Source organism: Lentinus tigrinus (genome assembly GCF_003813185.1).
Source record: "Lentinus tigrinus ALCF2SS1-7 unplaced genomic scaffold L226scaffold_4, whole genome shotgun sequence".
Classification (NCBI taxonomy): domain Eukaryota; kingdom Fungi; phylum Basidiomycota; class Agaricomycetes; order Polyporales; family Polyporaceae; genus Lentinus; species Lentinus tigrinus.
In genome coordinates, this window is record NW_027137913.1 from 261,019 (window position 1) to 275,756 (window position 14,738).

A 14,738-nucleotide genomic window follows, 5' to 3' on the forward strand; every position below is an offset into this window, starting at 1 on the left:
GTCGTCCACCTTGCTTTCCCCTTGCTCTCCTAGTCTACGTGCTTTCTTCCACTCTATGGCTCGTATGCCCATCTCTACTCCTCTGGGCGCGCTCAGCATGGCCTCCCTTCCGGCGCCGACCTCGAGTCCGCACATCTACATCGCTTGCGTCGTGGTCATCGCCATCTGTACCACCGGCTTGGGCGCAGCTGTCCTCCTCGTACAAAGGCAACGCCGACGCTCGGTACGCGAGTTCGACGTAGAAGCCTGTATCAAGAACGACCACGGCGTGCCGTCTCGGACGCCCACTACCTCCGCCTTTGGACGACCTTCTGGCGACCTGCAGCTCCCTGCGCGTGCCAAGATCGCGGCGTCGTCTCGCCTTCGGGACTCAGTACTAGGAAGGGCGATTGCTCATATGTCATGGCCAGAGGCGGGCAAGCTCAAGGTCAGCCACTTCTGCCTTCACTGCTGCATGCGTCCTGACATCATCTAGCGCACTCCTCTTGCTCCCATCCCGGAGGAGCAGGTCGTCGACATCGAGGCGACAGCCGGTCTGGACAAGTCAACCGACGTCGTTGAAGATGCGGATCCCGAGACTACGATGTCTTTCCCCGAGTGGGTCCGGCCTCACCTCGCCGAGTTCCGCGAGCATGCACGGAAGGAGTGGAGCATCTACGTTCCCGGCACTGGCCTCGTTGCCGCAGCCTCCCTCCAGACGACCATCGCGGTCCCCGACATCGTCGTCCAGTCTCCAACCGACCCACAGCTTGCTGTCGCCTACAGCGACGATAGCATCTACAGCCAGGAATCATGGGAGGGGGACCTCTCTGAGGCTTTCGATCTTCCGCCATGGACGCCCGAGCTCGACGCATCCTCGGTGGCTAGCTCACCCGACATCGATAGCCCAGTCCTCGAGACCCCCACGATGGAGTGTCAACTCCCGCTCCAGCACCAGGCGGTGCTGTCGCCTGCGATCAGCAGGGCCGACATGTCCACCAGGGCGAGCTTCTACTGGCCTCTCCTCCCTAGCTTCCCCACCTTGGACCATCTCCAGGTGCCCCCTTCGACCTGGAACGGCCCTGTGAGGGAGGAGCTCGAGGTGGCGACTGTCTCGTTGTCGTCAGGCAAGCCTTTCATCCTTCACTCGCCGGCTTCCCCCTCAACCACCTCGACGCCGACGCAATCACGACGCTCGACCATCGTTCTTGGACAATCACCCAGCGCGGGCAGCATCGGCCTCGGTTTCAAGTCCGGCACTCCTGGGATCCCTAGCCTGAGCCCTTCCAACTCCCTCAACGAGGCCCTCGATCTATGGGCTCAGGAGATGGACGCATGCGAACCATTTGTTTTCCGGGTTGCCTCCGACTCTCGCGGAGGGCTTGGATACTGCGACGACGCCGACAGCAGGACTCCTAGAAGGCATTCGGTGCACGGATACGGCTACCTCTAGTCCTGCTCTGTTCCCACTTGCGTCGTCGCACATCAAACCTCTTTCGACTCTCGGACCGCCCTCTGCTTTCGACGTCTTCAATGCTTTCAACTACGCAATGCTTCAAGTTCTTTCTCGTCTTTCGCTCCAAGTTTCCACTGCTCTTCAACTTCGCCGGTGCTCTCTTGGTCATCTTCAAGCTCTCGCGCTACTGCCATCATCAAGTGTTATAGAACGCCCTCCTTCGCCGCTCTGGACATCGCCATCATTGCTCTCAAGGATCCCTCAAGTTTCTGTGTCTGAAGGCCTCCAACGCGCTTGCTCCTTAATATCTCTATCACTCCTCGTATCAATACCGTCTCGTTCTCGCTGCTCCTTCAAGTCGTCAACCGTAATACTCCCCTACCACCTCAAGCTTCCCTTTCTCCTCTCATCTCCAGCTTCCTAGTCTCACCGACCTCGACCCATCGTAGGCTTTCGAGCCTCTGGATCCCGGCCGTCTCCTCTTTCTCTCTCTCGGTCTCGCAGGAAAAAAAGGAAAGAAAGCCCCCAAGTCTTATACATGTGGCGCACCGAGCTTGTGCTGGAAGTGTTACGCAGCGTATTCTCTATTGTAGTGTACTCCTGTATCCACTCGCCTTTCCGCTCTTGGCTCACGATAATGGATATTGCTTGGGATGAAACTGGTGTGCGCTCGAACCCACTTCCTCGGTCGCTTTCACCGCCTACTGTTGGGTCGAACGGGGAGACGGCAGTACTTGGACCCTCCCTCTTCTCTCCTCGCTTGCAAATGATTGTCAAGCAATGTTCGACCAACGGTGCGCTCGAGCACCACCGCCTATCGGATCCCGAGGTATGGCACAACGATTAGCATGTATTCCACTGTGCAGAAAGGAACGAAAGCAGAACAACATCCGATAAAGTATCACCAGCCTAACCGTATATGCTACTGTGGTATGTACGTAGTGCGCCAGATCTCGTTCATTATCCATCGTCATTCCATCAAATCTAAGTCAACAAATCGAGAACCCTTCCAGCAGAGCGCCCCGCACCCTGGCACCCTGTTAGCACTTCTGAATCCTACGCCGGATATCCAAATGCCGGCAACTTCAAGGACAGAGGCAAGGGCGAGGGCATGCCCGCGAGGGCCACAGCCTGAGCGAGTCACCAGTTCCACTCTTCGTCGTCGTCCAGCAGGCTCTTGGTCTGCGCTGGCACGGGGGATGGCTTGGGCGATGGCGTTGGGGCGAGCGGCTTGTGCTGCGGGAGGAGGACGCTGCCTAGTGCGGGCGCGTCGTCGTCGTCTTCGAGGAGCGACTGTGCGCTTGCGTGGGATGCGAGGGGAGACGGGGACGCCGATGGGGTGGGGGACGAGCTGAGCGGGGAGAGGGACGCGGCGAAAGGGTTGGAGGAGATGGAGACGGATGTCGAGGAAGGGGAGGGGGAGGAGGTAGAGGAGGGGGTGAGTGCGGCGAAGAGTGAGCTTGCTGCGTCTGAGAAGAGAAGAGAAGCGCGTTTCTGGCTCTTCGTGAACCTGTTGTGCGGGTTAGGTGTCCAGACGTCAGTAAATGCGTATATGCGGTGCGAATGGAGTGCGCGGGCTGAATGGGATGGAGCAAGAAAGGAAAAGACTCACGTATCGCCCTTCTGGATCTCCTCCCACTTCTTGCCCATACTGTTGCCCACGCTGCCCATCCAAGCCGACGCCAACGGACTCGCCAGCGGACCAAGCCCCGGTATCGACGCAGCAGGCGGGAGACCAGCAGCGCCAACCTGCAAACTCGATCGTTTCGACCGCGCGCGCTGTTTCTCCTCCATCGACGGCGTTGAAGGGGAGGCAGTCGCGGATGTAGCTAGGGGAGACGGGGGCGCAGGGACTTCGCGGCTCTTGCGCCTGTGAAGCTTCGCAGCCTTGATTGCGCTTGAGGGCGAGATCTCGATGGGGCTCTCGATGCCCGTGCCGCCGTCGACGCGTATTGACCTGCGCTTCATCGTCTCGGGGGACTCTTCGTCCTCGCCGTCGCCATTAACTTCGTCCCGTTCATAAGGAGGGTCGTCGAAGGCGAGCGAGGATGCGGAAGATTGTGACAGGCGCACGCTGGAGTTGAGAGAGGCGGAGGTAGCGGAGGTAGAGACGGAGGACGTGCTCTGTGTATTCGCGTGCCCGTATGATCTGTTCGTCTTGAGTGGCAGAACGTGTGTACGCAGAGACACGTCTGGCTTAGCGGCGGAGGGAGCAGGGGAAGGGGATGCGGAGAGGTCGCCGAGGCCAGCGGAGAGGAGACGGCTCACGTCCTTGACTGCGCCGGAAAGCAGAGAGTTGGAGCTCGTGCCATTCTGTATGGGATTCTGAGAGTAGGCACGGTCCATACCACGGCTGACGATGCGTTCCCATTTGCGCTTGAGCTGAGCGAGTTCGGCTTCGTGCACTGCGAGCTGGGAGCGAAGCTCGAGACATTTCGACTCCTTCTGCGCGATGAACCGTAGCAGGTCGGCATGTCTGGAGGTGACAGAGAGTTCAAAACGTGTCAGTACGCCAGCCATGATACGATGCAAGGGAGCATCGAATAACAGGACGTGGATATGCAAACGTACTTCTCGGTCAGCGTGAGCGGCGGTCGCTCCTCCTCCACTACGACGTCCTGCGCAGGCAAGCTCCTCCGATCTCTTTTCAAATTGAGCCTAGCGGGTGCCTTCTGGTTCAGCGATGTGCTGCGCTTCAGCGTGGAGGGGCCTGCGGTGGTCGGAGAGCGAAGCTCCCAACTCGGGGTATGGTCGCTAGGATAGTACGAGATCGAGGACTGTCGGCGCGGGTTGAACTTGCTTGCACTGGGCGGTGGCGTTGACAGGCCTGATACAGTGGGCGAGGGACATGATGAAATGGCGGGCGACTGGAGGTTGCCGTCGACAAGTTGTAGAGGCCTGGGGCCAGAGACCGATGGACTTGGTGGTACGGACGAGCTCATATTGACATTAGGAACGTAACGAGCGGTTCACGCGATTCGTGCAGTAGCAGCAGGATGTAGAGTAAATGACAGAGGTCGCGCTGATGAACGCGGACGTGGAAGATGGTGAGCAGAGACAAGTTGAGTTCAGAGAGTCTGGATTCTGGATTGTCGGTCACGACGGATGGCAAATAGCCGAGCTCTTGCAACGGGCGTGATCGCTCCAAATTCTCGTCTACCCACGGGGCGCGCAGCAACATACTTTGGTTTCACCGTTCGTTCAGGCCGAGCATCGCGCAGAGAAAATGGAAATGGAGTTAGAGCGCAGCAGATTTGCGAGGAGTACAATCTAGACATGCACGCGGAGAAAATGTAGTGAGGCGTAGGGCCAAAGTCTATTGGATCTCTACGATGGCATGACAGCAGCCTCAGTGCTTTGACGAGTCCTTCTCCGCCTCTGCTATGAACTTCTTGATGCTGTCCATCCTGGTCAGTTGTCGACAGTCCGTTCTGTATACTAGGAATTTGCATGGGCACGTACAAGTCCTCCTCTTCCCTGAGACCCGGACTATTGTCAATATCCCGTAAAGACCCAAAAGGATAACGCAACATACCTCGAGCTGGCGCTGATTGGAACCGACTCCTTCACCTGCTCCAGAGTGGGCTTGGCCGCCTCCTTCTTCCCGCCGCCCATGGCGAGCATGGACAGGCCGACCGTACCGAAGATGGTGCCGAGGGCGAGGTACTCGTTTTTGATGGCGCGGCCAAGGATTACGCTGTTGGGTTCGTTGGTGAATACAGTCCATGGTATACGAGGAGAGAACGCACTAGGACATGGCGGTAGTGAGATGGTCGTGTCTGCTGGCGGCTCCGGAACGCGAAAGCGAAACACTCACTTTCGCGTGCCGGGAGTTCCCGCATCAGGCGCCCATTACAAGCGCCCGGACAACTTGCAATGGTACATACTACCATACCTCCGCTGGCAATGTAACATTCCCTCAACTGAAAGAGCCTACTGGGTGAGGTCCTCATTCCGTTTCATAGGCACCAGTGTGCGTGGCTATACCGATGGACCGAGCGTGCTTGCAGCGATCAATCCTTGACATGCGACGGGCACCCTGTTTTACAATGCGCTGGAGACTCAACCTACAGATCTCAGAGGACATCGGTGATAGGATAGCAAGATCAAGTGGTCGTACTACTCCGGGGGCTTCTCCGACCCGGAAACCCGTATCGTTCACGGAACGAATCAAAGCTTCCCGCACGGGCCGCGGACGGTCTCTAATGATAGCTTCACGGAGTTTGACGAACGCTGACGGTCAAGTATATCCGGACCAGGGCGAGGTCTTTCTCTGTCACTCTTTCCGGGTTCGCAAACGATGCTGTCAGACGAGCAGAGGCCATTCTGGTCCAGAGTGTCCCCCACCTAGCGGATTGCAGAGTGTTGACGGCGTAAAGATGCAATACCCGGAGCCAGATGCAGTCTGGCCACAGACATCTGTTGGATTAGTGGGCCGGACCACCGATCGGATATGATCGTAAACACCGCTATAATCCTAATCGAACACGTGGGGGTGAATATCAGCCTCAAAGCCACACTGGAAACGCTTGGATGAGTGACTCACGGCTGGTCGCAGTACTGGTGAAACCATAACGTGGGGGAAAACGTTACAACTGGGGGGACCATGGGAGATTGAGGACGTTCAGCGCGAGATCTGCCGCCAGAGAACAAGGGCAGGGTGCCGCAGCTAAGCGATGCGCCGGGAGTACAATGCATGCAGGCGATGCTGAAGAGACACCGTACTCTGGTGATTTTGTCGCGTAGTGAGTGGTCGTGAGTAAGGAGTCATTGGACGCACGTCTCGAGCACTACTAGCACGCAGGCGCGACCGTACGACTACAGTATATAATCCCGCTGTGGGTGTAGGTATACCATGAACTTCACATGCTTGTCAGATTCTCAACTCTCCTACTCACCGTACTTCCAAACCGAGTATGCAGTTCGCACATTCCCTCATAACGACCACCGAGGATCCTGTGGCTGCAGCCATGGACATCCGTCAGTCTACCTGTGGGGTTGGTAAGTCATGGAACTAGTACGGGTAGCCCGTGGAACGACCATGACCTCTCTGAACGTTGCCGTCCCGTATCGGTTACTTCCGCAGTCGCTGCCTTAACCTGGCTGTCATGGGACTGGATTATTTGCATTGGCGACGAGGTCAGTGGCGGAGAATTACGCCCGAACCACTGAACTTGAGCACTGACCAATCCATTTGACAGACGCAGTTGATATGGCAGTGCGTTATTCCTGAAGTTCTACACCCGTGCGACAACACTGATCCTCGTACTTAGGAGATCTAACGGCTGGTTTAGATGGCTATACGTGTTTATACGATACGTACCTTGGTTGGGTGCAATGTGAGTTCAGCCCATCTTGATAGGTCGAGCGTAACTCACCGATACAGCGCAACGTTCTCATGGCTTTGGATTGTGCAACAGCGGAAGACAGCGGAGACGTGCAACACGATGGCGCTCGTGGAGGCGATCCTTGTTGGATGTGTCATCGTCGGCGAGGAAGTCGTGCTACTCGTGCGCGGTTCGCGTGTCACCCATCCCGAAGAAGATGTGAAGACTGACCTGTGCCTCCTTGGTATCAGTACACATTCTATACGACAGGCGTCCGGCCATCCTCCGCCCGCTCCTGGTCTTATTCGCGGCATGTGTGATTGCGACTATGATCGGGATGTACTTCACCGCCGTGCAAGTGGGATACAATGACCTCTGCCTCATAACGACTAAGTCGAATGCGATGCTGGGCGTGTGGTACGTGCGTTCCGCCAGGGAAAGGTCAGGTGTGCTGACTGATCCGTATAACGGAACGCACACAGGCTAATACCGGTATTCTTCGAGACGGTGTTATTTGCAATGACGATGTGGAAGTTCTGGCAATCTCGGAGAGAAGGCCTCAAACGCCCGATCCTGGATGCATTGGTGTGGAACGGAACATGGGCGTACGCTATAACCTTTGGTGAGTCGGACACACCTCTCACTACTGGCAAGATGCTCACCCCAACGGTAGTCAACCTGATGGTGACCGCGTTAGCTATGACGCAGTTTCTTCAAGTTCACTCTGCGATTGTATACTTGTAAGCCTATGCTTGCTGTATCTTCGCCTGGTGTGCGTACTGATGACAATACCATAGCTGGACTCTGTGTATGATGTCATTTGTGGTTAGTATCCACAATCTCACAAAAATGCGAATGGGCTTAACTTATTCCTTGGCCATGCATTGCATAGGGTTCGCACGTTTTGCTGGACATGCGTCGATTGGGGTCGCAGGCAACCCTGCCGTGGTGGAACCAATCAATCTTTGCGGATATTCTTCCGGAGGACATCGAGTTACCAGAAGACGTGTTTTCCATCGAGTTTTGACCGATCACTTCCAGTCGGGTCTGCATGTAAGATGATGTATGTTAGTTCATTTATGTATCTCTAATTCAAGCTGTTATAAAGACCAGTGGTTTCGCAGGGAAAACCTTCGAGTCGACCTGCCCGACGTCGCCGTGCAAGAATCCCTGGTGAGAGTCATCTTGGTTTGCTGAATCACAGATACGGATGACTTGGCCATGAGGCTCAATCAGGCCGCCAACAGCTATACCCTGCTGCAATATTCTCCACGATGAAGTCTGGTCACGGCCAGCAGTGAGCAGGAAATCGGAGGCACAGATCGCATTAGGCCGAAAAGATGTAAGGTGGACCTACGTAAGGTACAACGAAGTTCATAAGTTAGTATGTAAACGGGGACGTGTCACCACGCAATGAAATAAGCGACCCATCGGGAGCATCATGCTCTCGCACCGACGGGCACGCTCCCATCCCCGGAAGATCGACGCAACAAGGTCTTCGGCTCCAGCTTGAACCGGTGCTTCGCCTTCGCCTGCTTCTTCTTGAGGCGTTCTCGACAGCGCTCGCAGAGCGACACAGTCGTACCGCTGGGCAGGACCCGCTTGCAGTTCTTGTGGCTACACTGCACCTATAGCACGAAGAAGCATGAGCAACACGCAGCCGACGAGTAAAATACTACAACGAACCTTGTTGAGCATGTCGGTATCTGCTACCGCAGCCGCCGGCGGGACCTGGGCTTGCGCAAGTTGAGGACTCGGGTTTGGGGTGGCGCTCCCGCTCTGTGCCGGGGGGTTCGACAGCGAGACCTGGAACATCGAGTATCCAGACCCGTCCTGCACCGTCCGCTTGTTCTGCACCAGGTCGTAATAGTCTTCGTCTCGCCGGCGCTTCAGTGCATACATCGGCCTATTGGTCGTCGCGGGCGGGCTCTCGTACGTCTCGCTTGTGCGCACGATGAACGTATTGCGCCTCTGGCCTAGCTGTCTCGGGCTCTTGTCCTTGTCGCGACCATCGCGGGGTCCAGAAGGTGCCGTGGGAGCTGGAGGAGCTTCCTTCGTCAGATGGTTCGATGCCGTCGCAGGAGTTGTTGAGGCCGTCACCGAAGGTGGACTGTTCGTACCGACTCGGAATGTCGTCGTGTTCGACCCTGGCGGCGTCTTCGGCTTCGGATTCGAAGAGAAGGTCATGTACATGGCAGCAGGGCTCTCAGACTCAGGCTCAGGCTCAGGCTCAGGCTCGGGTGGTGGCACTGGTTGAGGTTGAGGTTGCTGTACCTGTGGAGGCGGCGGCGGCGGTGGGTACGGGTGCGCATACGGGTACGGCTGGATCTGCGGCCCGGGCGCATACGGCTGTCCCGCTTGTTGTTGGGACTGCTCCGGTGGAGGATATGGCTGGGGCGGCGGAGAGTATTGCTGAGGTGCAGGGGGCGGCGGGGAGTACGACTGACCAGGTGGAGGTGGTGGAGGCATGTAGCCAGGGTATGGGTATGGTTGACCTGGATACGCGTACGCGTACGGTGGGTATGGGCCATACGGATGCTGATACATGGGTGGTGGTGGTGGAGGCTGGCCTGAGGGACCCTTACCTGGTGTTGGCGGTGGAGGAGGGTATCCATATTGATAGCCGAGTGGCTGACCATAGGGCATATACGGCGGTGGCATGTAGTATGGGTACCCGTTTGGTGGAGGCGGATAAGGAGGCGGCGGATGTTGCGATGGATCCTCGTTGGCAGCTGGCGCGGTGACTGGATTCGACGCGTTCGCCTCATGCGCAACGGTGTCGACGGGCTGGGGAACCTCACCCGCCTGTTGTTGCGCCGATCCAGCTGGGACATCCCCATTCGGCTGCGAAGATGCTTTGGCTTTGCCCTTCCCCTTACTTCCCTTCTTCTTGGGCGAGGGAGGCGCGGCTGGAGTCGGCGGAGCAGTCACGGTCGGTACGTCCTGCTTAGGAGAACTGGGCTCCGCTACATCGCCCTGTGGTACATCCGTAGACTGCATCGGCTCCGCTGTTGCAGACGGCGAGTCACTGCCAGTGAGCTAGAATGTGGCGGGATTATATCAGTATCAAGGTAGCACGGAGGAACGAGACTACGAACCTGAGCAAAATGCCGTAGCGTAGACGCAAGCTCGCCGAATATCGGTTCCATGAAAATGAGGTTGGCATTGTTGAATACCGACGACTGAGACTCCGTCGCCGGAGTCGTATGGTGCAATGCGGACGGATCGATCGCACCATCCGACATGTCAACGTCGATGCTCGGGTTCGGGTTCTCAGCCGTGTCTGCGGGCTGCTGTACGATTTCCGACTCAGCAGTTGAGCCAGAACCAGAGGCAGAACCCGATGCAACGGTCTCATCCGCTTGCGCAGGAACTGTCGCCTCTGTTGCGGGAGCATCGTCACCCTTCTTCCCCTTCTTCTTCTTTTTCTTCCCGCCCTTCTCCTTCTTGTCCTTCTTCTCGCCCTTCCCTTTGACCTCTCCACGTCCCTCAACCTCCATCTTCATTTCGACAATCTTCCCCGCAGCCACCTCCGGAGGGATGAGTCCACTATCACGAAGCGCCTTCAGCCGCCGACTGGCCCGGTCGCGACTCCTGCACAAATCGCACATCTTCCACGGATTGCTCGGCGACAAGAGGTTCGCACACGTCTTGATCGAACAAACGTGATTCGTCCTCCTCGTCCCGCGCGCTGCAGGCGGAACCCCAGTGCTCGGCTCCCCAAGAGGCGTGTCCTCGCTCTGCTGCGTCGTATCCACGTCGACGCCCGCCTCGGCGACTACCCCAGTGAACTCCGGACCAAGGCTGCCGTCGCGAAGCTCCTTCTCCAGCTCCCCAAACACCTGGGCGATGTCGGTCGCACTCAGAGCAACGTCCGGGACGGACACGTCCTCGGTTCCCTCCTCCCCAGCCGATCCGCCCGCAAGCTGCGCGCCAACCGCGGCAGCCCAGTCGTCGTGGACCTGCGCCTTGACCTCCTTGTCCCGTACTCGCTTGAGTTTGCTGTGGTGTCGGTTCTGTATGCGGTGTCGTTCGCAGCGGAGGAACTGATAGTCACCCGGGAGTATCTCGCGACAATGGGAGACCGTGCACATGCGCGGAGGAAGCGGCGCATTGGGGTCCTGCCCTTCAGCGGGAGCGGGAACAGGGGCGGGAGTCCCGGATCCCGAAGGCGAGCCAGCGGGATGGAGGGAGGGTCCGTCGGTAGCCGGAGGGCTGTATTCATGCCACGTTTCCTCCTCAGGAGGGGGCAGCGGAGGGAGGCCCTCAGCGGCTCGTCGCGCATCCTCTTCAGAGCGCAGCTTGTGCAGCTCTTGGACTGCGGCCTCCTTCTCACGCCTCCACTTCGCACGCTTCGTCGTCCCGTAGCTGCGATAGCGATCGCGGCAGGGCTCACACATCTTGAAGAAAGAGTTGCCTGCGATGAGCGTCTTGCAGCCCTTGATGGAGCAAAAGCGCGGGGGGAGAGGGCCCTCGGAGGATCCTGGTGTATCGACGGTGGGTCCGGATGTGACACGCGTTGACAGGTTGAAGTTAGGGACTGCCTTGAGGACTTCAGCGAGGATAGGATGGATCTCGGGCGCTGTGGGAGGTGGAGGAGCGGCGGATGGGGAGCGCGTGTGGGATGGGGGTGGCTGCTGAGGTGAATGGTGCGGTGACTCTTGGGGTAGTTGCTGTGGTTGGTGGTCGTTGCGAGCGAAGACTTCGCGACCAGTGACATGCTGCAGCACGGTTCCCGGTAGTGTCAATGCACCTGCGAGTTCAGAAGCTTGCGAGAAGAGTCGAGGATCAATTGCTTGGGGGTCCCATTCCGCTGGGAAGTCGAAATGCGGCAAGTTTTCGTCTTGGACGTGAGGATCCTGGGATTGAGACTCGGGGGAAGTCAGTCCACATGCTCGTCGAGCGTGCGCACAGTAACAGAATGAATCGTTCGAATCGACGATCGAGTGAAGCGTGGTAACAATCACGAGTTGCAGGATAACGCGTACTCATGACCGCAACTATCGGATGCGTTGAACGCATCGTGGGCACACGTACGTCTCAGCGTAAGATGCATATTGGCATGACAGAAGGAGAGATTTCATGCATCTCTTTCCAACCAATCCAACTGGGAAGACCGGGAACGCGGTGGAAAGCAAGTATATTAGATTGAATAACGACATTACCTCGAACTGACGCGACGGACCCGCGACCGGTTGCTCGTGCTCGTGCTGAGCCCCCTCGTCCTGCGGCATCCACACAACCTGTCCATTCTGCGCGGCAGACCCGTTCAGCAGTGCCTTCTCCATCTTGCGTTTCGCGCGCTTCGTCATGGCATACACGCGGTGCCTCCCGCGACACTCCTCGCACATCTTGTTCGTGTACCCAGCGGGGAGCTGCGCGGAGCATCCCTTCACGGAGCAAGTGCGGGTGTCCGGGTCGTCTCCGTCAGCAGCGCGACCGCCGCTGAGGAGGGCCGCGCGCGCGGCGGCATTGCGCTCGAGCTCGGCGACGAGGTCGGGAGGGTAGGGACCTGCGGCGACATTGGGGAAGGAGACATGCTCGCGGTAATAGCTCATCGGAAAGCTGGCGCCAGACAGAGGGACCTGGACTGGCAGGCTGAGGTCAGAGTCTGCAGTGGGCAGTGGACTGGGACAGGGTCAGACGCAGCACCGAGCTCCCGTCAAAGCCTCCTTCTCCCGATTCTCTCACGTCCTCGTGGCGGAGTTCAAACCACTGTAACCTTCCCAACTCAGCGGCTTTGCCTGTTCCCAGTTCTCCCCGTCATATAATTTGTTCTCGTACGCCTCTGTTGTTTCGTATGTTACTTGCAATTTATGTAGGTTTATGTACACCGTCGTCTCGAAACCAGTGACGGAGTCATAACTTCGCAACTTAACCCGCCCGCGGGGTCTTCGGCCCCGCATTGGACGGCGCGGTTTCGGGGTCCTGGTGGGTCTGGTTCTTCACTGTCTCTCCGCTTGCTTTTATTCCGCCACCAGCTCTCCCAGTCGTCTCGCCCTCTTCGAATCGACTCCTTGTAGCTCTCTTGCACATGCTTGGCTACTTCGCCTTTCCGCCTCCAGGTTTCGGTCCCAGCCTGCCAGTTTCGACCAACGACGAATCTCAAGAGTCAGCCGCGAACGTCGAGTCGCTGCCCGACGCGCAAGACATCGATGCCCTCTGGGAAGAGAGGCAGCGGCAGGCCGCTGAGGCGCGGCGCCGCAGGCTCGAGCAACAACGCGCAGTCGCGCTGGAGGGCGAGCTGTATTGGGTCAGCATGGGCGGTTCCATACGCGACGTGTACGGTCGAAAGGACAAGGCTCGCACCGAGGAACTTCGCGCCGAGGTCCGCATACGCAACGAAGAGCGTAAACTGCTCGACCGGTGGGACGCGTACGAAACGCGTTGGCGCGCCATGATGGCGTCCCCAACACCCATAGCCTTCAACGATATCCCATGGCCAGTTGACCCCCACCCGAGTTCTGTCGACGACCTATCTTCCGACGCCGTCGCGGAGTTCCTCTTCGCTCCGCTCCGAGTGAGGGCGAACACCATCTCGAAGAAGGACCACATTCGGATGTCTCTGCTGCGCTGGCACCCGGACAAGCTGTCCGCTGTGGTCGCGCGTACGATCGAAGAGGACGCGGACTCTGTCCGTGCTGCCATCAACGCGGTATTCTGTGTCCTCAGGGCTTTGCAGGCTGCGGAACGCAACCCCCAAGCCCAGGAAGAGAAGTAGTGCTCATGATTTGGACTGTTTCGGACTGCTTTTGCTTTTGTTATCAGATTCGTTGTCCCATGCTGTAAATTGCTTGTCGTGCTGATCGTCGTGCTTAGGTCCACCATTGTACATTACTGCAATACTTCCAATATATACCATCTTGACCATATCTCGTCGGTAACCTGAAGAGCTGGCATGGGCATGCTGCTGTATCGGCGCGTTCCTGTTATGGAGAACAAGAGACCACAGTACTGTGTGTCCTCGTGGACGACTGCCTTTGTTCCTCGCCACTTGGAATCCACGAGGCCTCTTTAAAGACCAGATTCTCGTTCTTCGACGCCATACTCTCTGTATTCCTTGACAATCTCTCATCCCCCGCGCCACACCATCCAACGCTCAAATGGTCGGATACTTCGCATTCCCTCCACCCGGATATCCTCCCAATCCTCCTAGGGCACCATGGAGCACTCCCCCAAATACGCATGACGATCCTAGACCTGAGCTTCCGCCATCGCCACCGCCAGAGACCGCCCATGACCGGGTCCGAGAACTGAGGCAGCAGCGCGACGCCGAACGGCGCCGGCGCCGGCTGGAGGACCAACGTCTCGAGGCCCAGAGTGGCGAGATATACTGGGTCCGCATGGGAGGCTCTATACGCGACATGTACGGGCGCAAGAACAAAGCTCGTACGGACGAACTTCGTACGCTCTCCCAGATTCCCGACGAAGAGCGCAGAGCTGTGGAGTGGTGGACGGAGTACGAGACACGGTGGCGCATCCTTTTGTCGTCCGCGTACCCTGTGGCGTTCCAAGACGTGCCGTGGCCTGTTACGCCGTGGGCAAGGATGCCCAGCGATTTGACTCCGGAGGCTATTGAGGAGTTCTTCCTCGCTCCTCTGCGGGCGTCGTCGAACACGGTCTCGCGGAAGGCTAGGGTTCGAGCATGCATCCTGCGATGGCATCCGGACAAGTTGTCCGCTGTGATTGCTCGAACTGAGGAGAAGCACCTTGATGATGTGCGTTCTGGCATCAACGCGGTTTTTCGTGTTCTGAAGTCCATCAAGGACTTGGATCACTGACCACATCCGTGCGGAGAGCTGGGTCACCGTTGCTGAGGACCGTGAAGTGTAGCCATAGGATTTTGTGTCATTTGATCAAGTGATGTATAGCGATTTATGTGGTATTCCGTGCGAGTATGAGCTGGTGCAATGTTGTCTATTGTAGGTGCAGGAAATATGCAGCGTATTCTTGAGAGAGAGAGAGAGAGAGAGAGA

At 57.7% G+C, this 14,738-nt stretch overlaps 7 protein-coding genes across 7 annotated transcripts; 4 read left to right on the forward strand and 3 right to left on the reverse strand.

Annotated features, from left to right (window-relative positions):
• Nucleotides 1-55: 55 nt before the first annotated feature.
• On the forward strand, nt 56-1,489 carry L226DRAFT_557727 (uncharacterized protein; the record flags this gene model as incomplete). The annotated part of the gene is made up of 2 exons (XM_067683195.1): nt 56-427; nt 476-1,489. The coding sequence occupies 2 exons, from the start codon at nt 56-58 to the stop codon at nt 1,430-1,432; spliced, it is 1,329 nt and encodes a 442-aa protein (XP_067539514.1). The 3' UTR covers nt 1,433-1,489.
• A 767-nt stretch (nt 1,490-2,256) lies between these two features.
• Nucleotides 2,257-4,588, reverse strand: L226DRAFT_501372 (uncharacterized protein). The gene is made up of 3 exons (XM_067677830.1): nt 4,007-4,588; nt 3,048-3,911; nt 2,257-2,945 (listed from the first exon to the last, which is right to left on the reverse strand). The coding sequence occupies exons 1-3, from the start codon at nt 4,375-4,377 to the stop codon at nt 2,576-2,578; spliced, it is 1,605 nt and encodes a 534-aa protein (XP_067539515.1). The 5' UTR covers nt 4,378-4,588; the 3' UTR covers nt 2,257-2,575.
• Nucleotides 4,589-4,784: 196 nt separating this feature from the next.
• L226DRAFT_567146 (uncharacterized protein) lies at nt 4,785-6,043 on the reverse strand (the record flags this gene model as incomplete). The annotated part of the gene is made up of 4 exons (XM_067683979.1): nt 4,785-4,833; nt 4,898-4,912; nt 4,971-5,132; nt 5,982-6,043. The coding sequence occupies 4 exons, from the start codon at nt 6,041-6,043 to the stop codon at nt 4,785-4,787; spliced, it is 288 nt and encodes a 95-aa protein (XP_067539516.1).
• A 308-nt stretch (nt 6,044-6,351) lies between these two features.
• On the forward strand, nt 6,352-7,789 carry L226DRAFT_567147 (uncharacterized protein; the record flags this gene model as incomplete). The annotated part of the gene is made up of 10 exons (XM_067683980.1): nt 6,352-6,436; nt 6,522-6,574; nt 6,637-6,653; nt 6,709-6,774; nt 6,822-6,952; nt 7,014-7,179; nt 7,245-7,384; nt 7,436-7,502; nt 7,560-7,587; nt 7,655-7,789. 10 exons carry the CDS (start codon nt 6,352-6,354, stop codon nt 7,787-7,789), a joined length of 888 nt encoding a protein of 295 aa, XP_067539517.1.
• A 272-nt stretch (nt 7,790-8,061) lies between these two features.
• L226DRAFT_236654 (uncharacterized protein) lies at nt 8,062-12,403 on the reverse strand. Its single transcript, XM_067673138.1, has 4 exons — nt 11,928-12,403; nt 9,861-11,633; nt 8,449-9,801; nt 8,062-8,390 (listed from the first exon to the last, which is right to left on the reverse strand). Exons 1-4 carry the CDS (start codon nt 12,318-12,320, stop codon nt 8,202-8,204), a joined length of 3,708 nt encoding a protein of 1,235 aa, XP_067539518.1. The 5' UTR covers nt 12,321-12,403; the 3' UTR covers nt 8,062-8,201.
• Nucleotides 12,404-12,759: 356 nt separating this feature from the next.
• On the forward strand, nt 12,760-13,631 carry L226DRAFT_530813 (uncharacterized protein). Its single transcript, XM_067679943.1, has one exon. The coding sequence runs from the start codon at nt 12,797-12,799 to the stop codon at nt 13,481-13,483; it is 687 nt and encodes a 228-aa protein (XP_067539519.1). The 5' UTR covers nt 12,760-12,796; the 3' UTR covers nt 13,484-13,631.
• Nucleotides 13,632-13,789: 158 nt separating this feature from the next.
• On the forward strand, nt 13,790-14,672 carry L226DRAFT_530814 (uncharacterized protein). Its single transcript, XM_067679944.1, has one exon. The coding sequence runs from the start codon at nt 13,866-13,868 to the stop codon at nt 14,541-14,543; it is 678 nt and encodes a 225-aa protein (XP_067539520.1). The 5' UTR covers nt 13,790-13,865; the 3' UTR covers nt 14,544-14,672.
• Nucleotides 14,673-14,738: the final 66 nt, after the last annotated feature.